The 10,378-nt window shown below is 37.7% G+C and overlaps 3 protein-coding genes across 4 annotated transcripts; 2 read left to right on the top strand and 1 right to left on the bottom strand.

The window, feature by feature from the left end:
* Positions 1-623: 623 nt before the first annotated feature.
* On the top strand, positions 624-3,908 carry LOC112464386 (proline-, glutamic acid- and leucine-rich protein 1-like). Its single transcript, XM_025031341.1, has 8 exons — positions 624-833; positions 920-1,312; positions 1,429-1,775; positions 1,869-2,048; positions 2,138-2,405; positions 2,600-2,812; positions 2,881-3,173; positions 3,293-3,908. The coding sequence occupies exons 1-8, from the start codon at positions 720-722 to the stop codon at positions 3,891-3,893; spliced, it is 2,409 nt and encodes an 802-aa protein (XP_024887109.1). The 5' UTR covers positions 624-719; the 3' UTR covers positions 3,894-3,908.
* LOC112464387 (liver carboxylesterase 2-like) lies at positions 3,877-7,667 on the bottom strand. Its single transcript, XM_025031342.1, has 7 exons — positions 7,216-7,667; positions 5,864-6,149; positions 5,617-5,802; positions 5,250-5,529; positions 4,690-5,165; positions 4,325-4,610; positions 3,877-4,251 (listed from the first exon to the last, which is right to left on the bottom strand). Exons 1-7 carry the CDS (start codon positions 7,465-7,467, stop codon positions 3,966-3,968), a joined length of 2,052 nt encoding a protein of 683 aa, XP_024887110.1. The 5' UTR covers positions 7,468-7,667; the 3' UTR covers positions 3,877-3,965.
* Positions 7,668-8,123: 456 nt separating this feature from the next.
* On the top strand, positions 8,124-10,095 carry LOC112464388 (60S ribosomal protein L8). Of its 2 annotated transcripts, none has more exons than XM_025031343.1 (5): positions 8,124-8,184; positions 8,463-8,611; positions 8,865-9,006; positions 9,343-9,656; positions 9,857-10,095. In XM_025031343.1, exons 2-5 carry the CDS (start codon positions 8,474-8,476, stop codon positions 10,034-10,036), a joined length of 774 nt encoding a protein of 257 aa, XP_024887111.1. In that variant the 5' UTR covers positions 8,124-8,184; positions 8,463-8,473; the 3' UTR covers positions 10,037-10,095. The 2 variants fall into 2 exon arrangements, with proteins under 2 accessions (XP_024887111.1, XP_024887112.1); XM_025031344.1 differs by lacking the exon at positions 8,124-8,184 and adding an exon at positions 8,195-8,286.
* The last annotated feature ends 283 nt before the right edge of the window (positions 10,096-10,378 follow it).

Genomic DNA, 10,378 nt, shown 5'->3' with positions numbered 1-10,378 from the left:
ATGGCCTTTAGTAAAGCTTCGGAATAAAGCGGAGTTTACAATGAGAATTTAAGGCGCAAAATTTAAGCTTTAAGCTTTAAGCCTTAAGCCATAAGAAATTCACAAATCGCAGTCCAATGTAAAAATAATAATCGACTATGATTGGTCAATTTCTTCTGGCTTAAAGTCTTAAAGCCTTATAAATTGTAGACTCCGCTTAAAGACGGTCAAAGCATCATACAATCCTTCTTTTTTAAACTTTACAATTGCATTTAACTAAAAGAATCCGCTACTTAATATATTGTGTTGGCAAAACGCAATCGCGCGACAGTTTCGTCAAGCAAACTCCGTGCGATCGTAGTATTTATTATTTATATATATTTATATCGAATCTTTTACAGATTATACTAATGTAATTTAGAAATACGAATGCAATTAGTTTTCTACGCTAACCGAGATCATGATAAAGTATCAGAAATCATCTGTTTATGCTCTTATTCTCGTATATTTTGACTAGATCGATAGTCAAAGTCGAATATACGTTTTAAAATGTAATTAGGTTGACGTGTCGCCATCTGTCGGCATTTCCTTACACGAGATATCGTAAACATCTAACCTCGCTTTACCACGTGTACCCAGTTTAACTTAACCTCAATAGGAAGCCGTTCCTCTAGGAAACACATAAGAAAAGAATCAAACTATGTGATTTTTATAAGTGAAATAATAATAAATACGTAACAATGGCATCGATAACCAGATTAGTGAATTCCTTCGACGTGAATTCGGAAGAATTCGAATCGTTTGTGCACGATTTAATGGTCGATAACAACGACGTGCCGTTTGATAGCCACGAGGTACGCGAAGCAAATATCTTCTTACGCTCTTTCTCAATTTTTTTATAGACGCTTCGCATAACTTGTCGCTCGCGTTTACATTTCAGGTTGACGCTGTTCGAAATTTCTTTATAAAAAGTGTGAATTCACGTATAAATCAAGGGGGATGCGATTTTTTACCTATCCTGGAAAGAATCTTGCCCACGTGTTCCAGAGATACGTTTTCCAAGTACGGTTTATTCTGGATAGTCAACACCACGAAAGTATTGGAAAATGTGCACACTAGCACGAAAAACTTGACACTGGCGTGTAAAGTGTTGGGAGTTTTAATCGAGCACTGCAAGGAAATTCCAGAATTGCACAAACAGATCTCCATGCAACATGTGAAACAGCTTATAAACGTTCTTAGCGCATTGCAACCAGACGCAAAATGTGGTGCAGTCTACTACTTGGTCGCTGTTCTACTTTATCATTATCCTGAAGTTTGCGAAAAGTTTCAGGTAATGGATTCGACAAACTTTGTTCTATTAGCTAAATGTTTTACGTTGCACATTAATGCTGATCAACGTAAGAGATCGCGTACGAATAAGAAATTTATTGTTTTAACATTTTCCAGGGACTGATAAAGAGAATGATTTTATTACAAATTGACTCCAGGCAAGAGAACTTGGTTAACGCTAGCGCAAGATGCTACGTTCTTCTGTCCAAAGCGACAGAACGCTCGTTTAAACCACCACCTTCTAAATCTGTATACACTGCAACTATGTTCAACGAAGCGTTGCTTTGTAATAGCTTGCATGCTATAATGGATGAACTGTTTTCTGGATTAATAGAGCTGGAGAGTGTAGACGTCTGGGATCAATTAGAATTACCACCTATTTCTAATAGAGACGTAAAGCAATACTACGATGGGCAGAAACAGAGATTCGCAAATTTGTGCATTTATCTTTCCTCAATGTTACGGTACTGATCTATAAGTCTTACATTTATTAAATGATATTAAATTAACGTCTCTTATTTAAAATCTTGAAATGTACATTTAATTTAAAATTTCAGCGGATATGATGCAAGAAATTCTGTTCTACCTCACGATATTCTGGGAGTTTTATGTCGAGGATTGGCAATAACGCCGTTAAATTTAAAAAATAAAACTTCCTTTAAAGAACAGATGCTGTACATTGTCTTGCCAAAATTGCACATTAGTTTGCTCGCAGTTTTGGATGCGCTTATAAATGGGTATATATGCATATAAATTTTGATAAAATATATGTTCAATTGACTAATCATTGGGTAACCATGGTTCGTAATGTAAATGTATGTTTCAGATTTGCTCAGGAACTAGTACCATATGGGACGATCATATTACAGTTGTTCCAACAAACATTGCAATGGACAAGTGTCAGCTCCGAAGATCAAATGACATTTAGTGATAATAATAAACCTTTTAGAAATGTCAGGATATGTACTTACAAATGTCTCTGTTCGTGGTTAATTAATACGAGTTCGTTGTCAGGAGTAGAGACAATTGCAAATGAATGTGTTACGTGCATATTGAAGGACATAACACCAGAACGAAGTTGCGTGTTATTAACTGTAAGTTTTGGTTAATTATCAATTAAATGTTCACTTTGTACTCATCTAATAATTACAAAGTTTCTAAACTGGTTTCATTACTATTGTAATTACAATTTTTATGAAGAGATTGTAAACTTTTTGCCTAAACTTCAAATAAGCTATATGTTTATTTAATTAAAAGTTATCTAATAGACAATTATCATTTTGTCTAGGTGCAACCAAAAACGCACTTGTCTAAACGGGCAATAAAACGTTTCAAACATAGTCAGTACGAAAACAGTACAGTTTTAAATAATGGAGAGAGTTCTTCTAAAAGTTCTTCTAAAACTGCACATTTAGATGCAGATTTGTGCAAAGAGGCTCTTATCGCTTTACAAAATATAATTCTCAGCGGTAATGTCCTGCTGAAACAAACATTTTACAAGGTAAGTTCATCTAGATTTATTTTGTTATAACAATGCATTACTATGATTTTCCTAAATATTTCTTTTAGAACGTGCAGAATACCGTGATACCTTTATTATACAATCTTTATCTGGACTCTGCTGAACAGAAATTTTATAAAGATCACAACGTATGCCGCTTGGAACTATTTAGAGTATTAAGAGCTTTACAAATGAATCCACATGTGGCATCGTCATTTCCTGTACAATACTCTCTAGAAATATCGCACAGAGCAGCTCATGATATCGATTTAAATATTGTTCGAGAAGCAAAACTCGTATCAGCCGAGTTGGAAAAAATTATACATCCTATTGCGCCTACGTTACAGTTACCTCGGCAGCAGTAAGTATTTCAAATCTTATTTAAGTTTATATTTTTTATATGCAAGAATTTGTATAGATAAGATTATATTAGCAGTTTTATTTGCATATTAAATGGATTAAATACATATTAACTTCTAGGGAACCTGATAATGAACTTGTTCTTGAAAATCAAGTAGAAGAAATTGCGACTATTTGTAGATCAGACCAAAGAAGTAGGGTTGAAAAAGTTTTTAAAGATGCAGATGCAATACCACATAAACGGCAAAAAATCGTTGAAACACAAGATGTAATAGTACGGTACGGCTACGATGGAGAATTAATAGAAGAGAATATGAATGGCATGAATATAAATTGGTCTCAGACGGATGGCAAGTCAGATGAGGAGATCGAAGAGGAGATCGAAGTAGTAGAGATTGAAGATGTAATACAAGAACAAGACAAAATACAAAACAAGGAGCAAAGGCAGCTAGATATAGATATAATTCCAAATGTTAATGCTGAAAGTAAGATGGAATGTGAATTGGCTGCACCCCTTAATACAGAAAAACAAAAGCAACATGAGAAATCTGAAGATTTCGTGTTGTGTACAGAAAAAGAGGACAAAAGGGTAGAAAACAATCCTAAAATCAGTGAAAAAATAACAAAGTTGCAAGATGACCCGGATGTATGGGAATCGTTTGACGATGATGTAATAGAATCTCTAAGTTTGTTTCACGATGAGGTAAAATCAAATTATTAGATACTTTTATTTCATATATCTTTGCAATAAAAGAACATATATGTATAAAATAAACGTGTTATGAATAATAACTTAACCGAATGGTATCTGCGGTACAAGTACCTTCGGTAAATCATTCGTTTTCCGTTGCGTTGTATCTTTTTTCTTCGGTTCTTCGATTTTCTGATCTGTCAGTTTGTTCGCGACATTAAGGCCAGATTTGGGAATAAATTCGTTGACCGAGTCGACAGGTTTCTGAATTACGGATATCGGTACTTTGGCACCTTGTTCTATCAACTGAAGAGGTACTTTGTATAAACTGCATATCGGTGACTTTAATCGTTCTGGTACAACCGTCCACAATCCCATTTCACAGTATCTGAAATTAATACATGGCGAATAGTTTAATGATGTACCGACTAATATTTAACATAAGGTTTTCGCGACGTTACCTAAAATTTTTCATGCTTTTCGGAGCTGTCGTGATACTGACGAAGGAATTTGTGTCGTCCGAGAATTGTGGAACTATATCTGGCACCCAAGTGCTGTCATTAGATTGTACGTTTGTAGCAGGTGCATTAAGCGTGCCACTTCTCGCGAAATTTGCTATTATATCTGTAAAAATGTCCGTTACGCGCTCATCCGCTTCGTCCGGCTTTCCGCCATCTCTCACTTTTTCGCCGGTAATTGTGTTTCGACCAAAGATGAATCCTAGATCGTCGCCGTGATTCAAATTACCTACAAACGAGACTGTTAATTATATCAATATATGTAAGAATGTGACATGATGTATTTCATGAGTTATTATAAATTGTACCATCCGAGGATCGTTTGGCGTCGACGATTGGCAATCCGGCGAGAAAGTCTTTACCATAGTTTCTATTTCCCTTATGGTCGAAAGTGTACAAAAACGTATTAGCTTTTTTGGACCAGTGGTCGACGGTCAGAAATGCGGGAGCGTTGTAAAGCGAATCGCCCAAAGCTTCCGCAACTTTTTCAATAGTATTCGGTTTGCCGTCACCTTGGAACATGTTGAGGTAGCCGCGGAAAGCTTGCGGGACGAGTCGCGATCCGTTCTGCATATTTGGAATAGTTCCTTGCAGATACGGTATGAACTCACTGGTCAAATAATCCGGGACCGTGCTCAATTTGTTTTGCACTTCATCTCTGTATTGACCGAGAACGGCACCTCCCGCTTCGTCCTTCATAACTCCCGTTAATAGCGGGATAGACGGGAAATCGCCGAGCCTCAAAGATTCCTCCGGCGATGTGGTCATGAAGTTCGGAAGCGATCTTTTAAAAACGATCAACGGTAAGTTTGATTTAAAAAGAAATTCAACTTGGTAATATCTTAATCTCGATACTTTTGCACTATACCTCCCGTCGTTGGGACCTTCCATCACAGGACCTGGTGTCAGCAGATTGGCCAAGCCGGAGACGAAACCTCGGGCAGTCGCACGGATGTTCTCCAACTGGGAATCGACGCCGATCAATTTTTCGACCGGCAATTCTCGCAGGCAGTCCACCATTCTTCGCGCATCGTCTGTGGGACAGTCGTTTTTACGGGCTACGTATCTGGCGGTCTCGGAGGCGTCCTTGTCGACAGCGAAGTGAGATAAAACGGAGCCGGACATTGCGATCAAACCGTGGAAGTGATCTACAGAAATAGAATGATTCGTCAACGACGAGGAAGGACGCGTTAATTGTTACGCAGAGCGTGATAAATCGTGCTATCGGGGATTACTTTCGCAGAATTTTGATAACGACAGCATTATAGCGGAACTGGCGCCGGTGCCGTGACCGAAGGCTGTTATCCTGTTTGGATCACCGCCGAAGAAATGTATATAATCCTTCACCCAGTCGATAGCCAGCACCATGTCGAACATACCGTTGTTTCCCGGCATCACCTGTGTACCTGTACTCAGAAATCCTAAAACGAAAGAGATTTCGGTGAGATCACTTTCCTTCCTTGCTTAGCGTATCTTAATTACCTAACGTCCCTAATCTGTACTGGATAGACACGACGATCAGCTTCTTCTTAATCAGGTGTCTCATTTCGTATTGACACGCCGCACCTCTCCTAAAACCACCACCGTGGATCCATACCAGTACGGGATAGCCGCCGCTGGAATCTGGAAGCGATGGGGTGAAGACGTTCAGGAAGAGGCAGTCTTCGCTTCCGATGATTTTATCGGGTTCATTGTGACTGGGCTGAGGACAGGGAGGTCCCCACGTAGTGGCGTTGTACTCTCCTTCGAGATACACCGGCGAAGCTCGCTGAAAAAATTTTTTTTCTTATTAAATGAAGATGTTAATTTAATAACATTGATAACTTTATTATTATTTTTTTACGAGGCTTGATAAAGCATAAGAAAAAGTCAAAGCCAATAATGGCTGATATATTGTATTGGTAGTAATTGTTAAAATTATTTAACGTTAATTTGTAATTTGATTTGAATTGCATAAAAGAAATATATAAATGTTTAAAAAGTATAGAGAAAGAATTATGTTTAGTTATTATAATGAGTGATTAATTGTCTATGTTTGACCGATATGTCAAATTATATAATTAATATTTGTTAAATAACGTATCATTTCCTGCGTCTCATATGGTTTGTTTTATGCTTCCTTTTGTTTTTCGGACAGAACTGTCCGAATTTAATGAACTTGATAACACGTATCAAGTTCATTAAATCGGACCATTGTATGTGTGTGACAGGATACACTGAGAGATAAAAGGATGTTCCGTTCAGCCTGATCGTGCGCGTTATTGATTAATAATGGTGTAAAAAATACGCAAAAAAAACCACGGCCTTTTGTTCTTACATGGAATAGCTATTAATATTCGCGGTTGCTCGTTAAAGTGACGCACACGTTTACTCCACAGGTCATTGAATTTAATTATCACATATATTGTGATGCTTTTCTAGTCTTTCTGCCACAGTTCACATAACGGTTTGAGTCGTTAACATTGTCGACGTGTACATTACGACTCGCATTACACAAAAAATATTCTATAAATTGTACGGCTTGACAATTATAATTGGTATCTTTTCAAATTTTAATTCTTAAATGTACGTCATTAAATCAATAAAAATTCTTATGTAATAAAATATTGATAGAATCTTAAAATTTAAATTAACTACATCATTAATATCTTACCCCATATATAATATGTAGATAAAGATCGCGAAGAATTCCAATTTTGCTAAATGTGCAAAGATTTTTAACACATTGAATTTATATGTGTGTAAGTTTATATTACATATTGTAATAATATATTTATAATACTATATATTTGATAATTTTTACTTTTATATTTATAGATCTATAAACGTTTTACCTGGAATCTAGATCGACCGGTTGGTGGCTGCCCAAATCTGATTCCACGAAAAACATAGAATCCCTTGTCAGGATCGCGGATGCCGACGATACGCGCGTCACGATCGTTTTTATTCACAAAAACCACCGGATCGTCCTCAGGAGGCTGCGCGGCCGGGATACCGCCGACAATTCTCTTCCGTCTGATCACATCTCGGGCACTTATTAACGTGCAAAGTAAAAGGATAACGAGCGAGACGACGCGTCCATCCATTTCGAATACGCGCGTTGAAATAAAAGAATTATCACCGCTCTCTCGCTGGGCGATTTAGTGTGAACGAGTTGGAGGGGATGCGCATCATTCTTTATTACGGAATTGCTTTATCAATTTATCGCTTCACAATTTTTATCTAAATTATCTGAAATTGAATTTTTTTTAGAGAGGAAAAAGCGTCTCAGCATAATTATGACATATAAAATTGCAAATCTTCCTAATAGAATTTTCCTTTTAAAAGAAAGCAATTTTGTAATGAGACTTTACAGTAAGACTTTGTAATATAACGATTATATTATATAACATAATTATATAATTAATATGTAATTAAATATAATAAAGTTAAATATATTGATTAAGTATATTTAGTATATAAATAAGTTATTATAGTAATTAAATATATTAAAAATTGTTTAAATTCAATATTGTTTTTTTGTTGAGAAAATTACTTTTTAGATGTGAGTTTGAAGAATTATTTGCGTCTATTATAATTAACGCGTAATTTATTTGCTCATCTAATTCGTTAGAACATAACAAAATACAAAAATGTATATAAAATATAAATTAATTGAATTAGGTGCACGCAGGAAACGAATTTGAATTGAACGCCGTTTTAGCGGGTTGACTACGCGATCAAGCGAAGCACTGTGGTATCCCCCAATCACGGCTGACTTCCGCTTTCACCTCCCTTCCCTCTGTTTGATGTCGGCTCCTCTGGTACGCACGGGGTTTTCGCTGGCGCGGATTATCCGCATCGATCTACCGCGCTCGAGACGAATCTGTCGAAAGAAGCACACAATTACGTGATCCTCGTTTTCCGTGCGTAAGATACACTCGATATTTTCGCGAATCCGGCGAAATGATGGATTCGCACCTCGAGCGGCATCGTGAGGTTAAGATGCGCCAGCTGAAATGCACAACGTGTTAACGAGCGTGGTGCGCGTTGCGAGAGTGTCGTCGCGACGAGGCTCACCGATACCGTGATTTCTTTTCAGGTTTTTGAGCCATGGGTCGAGTGATTCGCGCGCAGCGTAAAGGTGCGGGATCCGTCTTCCGATCCCACACCAAGAGGAGAAAGGGAGCACCGAAGCTGCGGTCTCTGGACTTCTCCGAGAGGCATGGATTCATCAAGGGTGTCGTCAAGGTTTGCAGCAATTTTCTATTCTATTTGGCCATAATGGTTCCAATTAGCACGACTGTAGAATTCGGAGCGGCATTTTCGAGGCCTGGTGAATTGATTCAGCTTGTATTCATGATGATTTCTAACATACCTACGTCTGATTGATTAGATGACGTCAAATTAGAGGCTCTTTCTGAGAATACATTTGTCACGTTACTAAAATGTTTTCAGCTAGTTTAATAGGTATTATATGAGGTTTATTTCTTTTTTCACTCAGGACATCATCCACGATCCTGGTCGCGGCGCGCCGTTAGCGGTGGTGCACTTCCGTGACCCTTACAAGTTCAAAACGCGTAAAGAATTATTTATCGCGCCAGAGGGAATGTACACCGGCCAATTCCTGTATTGCGGAAAGAAAGGTATGCTCAACGATAATTTCTAAATGACATTGAACGGACCAATGTAAAATTAATGATGCTTTATTTAAAACAACCACTCTCATTTATAAGAATTTATTACATATTAAATTTGAAACATAAGGCAAATAAGAGCAAAATGCTGATGTTATAGCGAATATAAAATATAAAAAGTAACTTTAACATAAACATAAAAATGAATTTATATAGTATATTTGTAAAATTTATTTGCTCTCATTTGCCGTATGTTTTAAATTTGATTGTATATCTAGAGAGTGTTTTTTTCTTGGCTTCATTACATATGAATTTTTATTAATGACAAGATTTAATGTTTATCAGCCAACCTCCAGATTGGAAATGTGATGCCAGTGGGCATGATGCCGGAAGGTACAATTGTCTGCAATTTGGAGGAGAAGACCGGTGACAGGGGCCGATTGGCCAGAGCTTCTGGCAATTACGCCACAGTGATAACCCACAACCCCGACACCAAGAAAACTAGGGTCAAGCTACCTTCGGGCGCGAAGAAAGTCATTCCTTCTAACAACAGAGCTATGGTTGGGATCGTCGCTGGTGGTGGACGTATAGATAAGCCTATACTTAAAGCCGGTAGGGCTTACCATAAGTACAAGGCGAAGAGGAATTGCTGGCCTAAGGTATGCCTTCGGATTTTCACATTCGTTGCTGACACGATGTGTAACGAGAATTCAATTTTCTTAATGATGGCAATTAGACATTTGAAACCTGAAGAATTTCAATTTGTGGAAATTTTTTTCAACTGAATGAACGTAAAGCTCTTTTGCATCGAGCCTATGGTGCTTCCTCGCCGTATTTGAGACACTCGAAACTTTTTCAGGTTCGTGGTGTTGCCATGAATCCCGTGGAGCATCCTCACGGTGGTGGTAACCATCAACACATCGGTAAGGCGTCCACCGTCAAGCGTGGCACCAGCGCCGGTCGTAAGATCGGTCTTATTGCTGCTCGTCGTACCGGAAGAATCAGGGGAGGCAAGACCGACACGAAGAAGGACGACTAGATTAAACGCTAAATTTGGTGACATGTTGTACAATAAAGGAAAACATTTACAAAACTGCATTCGCTGTACAATCGAACAAATTCTACGAATTCCAGTGAGGTATTTTGGGCAACTGAAGCCGAACTGATCTTTTTTAGAACCAATCTTTCCTGCACCTATGTTTAATTGGATGGCATAATCTCTCGTTCGCGACTTGACTAAAAGATGGATTTTGTTATCGTTGTTGAAATTATTACGACATAATTATTTTTATTATAATCCAATATATCCGAATTATTGACGTTTATTACGACGAAAGGAAATCCTGTGGGGATCTCTGATTAGTTTGCAATCAGATGCATC

The sequence above is a fragment of the Temnothorax curvispinosus genome, unplaced genomic scaffold, assembly GCF_003070985.1.
Source record: "Temnothorax curvispinosus isolate PA1 unplaced genomic scaffold, ASM307098v1 QBEX01014187.1, whole genome shotgun sequence".
Classification (NCBI taxonomy): Eukaryota; Metazoa; Arthropoda; class Insecta; order Hymenoptera; family Formicidae; genus Temnothorax; species Temnothorax curvispinosus.
Note: the sequence above shows the minus strand (reverse complement) of the source record. Positions and strands in the feature narration are given on the sequence as shown.

Bases quoted from the DNA above. Each gene is read 5' to 3' on its own strand.
- LOC112464386 (XM_025031341.1), top strand. From the start codon at position 720: ATGGCATCGATAACCAGATTAGTGAATTCCTTCGACGTGAATTCGGAA. The intron at 2,049-2,137 runs GTATATATGCAT...TGTATGTTTCAG, and splicing joins TTGGATGCGCTTATAAATGG to ATTTGCTCAGGAACTAGTAC. The intron at 3,174-3,292 runs GTAAGTATTTCA...ATTAACTTCTAG, and splicing joins TTACAGTTACCTCGGCAGCA to GGAACCTGATAATGAACTTG.
- LOC112464387 (XM_025031342.1), bottom strand. From the start codon at position 7,467: ATGGATGGACGCGTCGTCTCGCTCGTTATCCTTTTACTTTGCACGTTA. The intron at 6,150-7,215 runs GTAAAACGTTTA...AAATTTTTTCAG, and splicing joins CCGGTCGATCTAGATTCCAG to CGAGCTTCGCCGGTGTATCT. The intron at 5,166-5,249 runs GTATAGTGCAAA...CGTTTTTAAAAG, and splicing joins GAAGGTCCCAACGACGGGAG to ATCGCTTCCGAACTTCATGA.
- LOC112464388 (XM_025031343.1), top strand. From the start codon at position 8,474: ATGGGTCGAGTGATTCGCGCGCAGCGTAAAGGTGCGGGATCCGTCTTC. The intron at 8,612-8,864 runs GTTTGCAGCAAT...TTTTTCACTCAG, and splicing joins TCATCAAGGGTGTCGTCAAG to GACATCATCCACGATCCTGG. The intron at 9,657-9,856 runs GTATGCCTTCGG...AAACTTTTTCAG, and splicing joins AGAGGAATTGCTGGCCTAAG to GTTCGTGGTGTTGCCATGAA.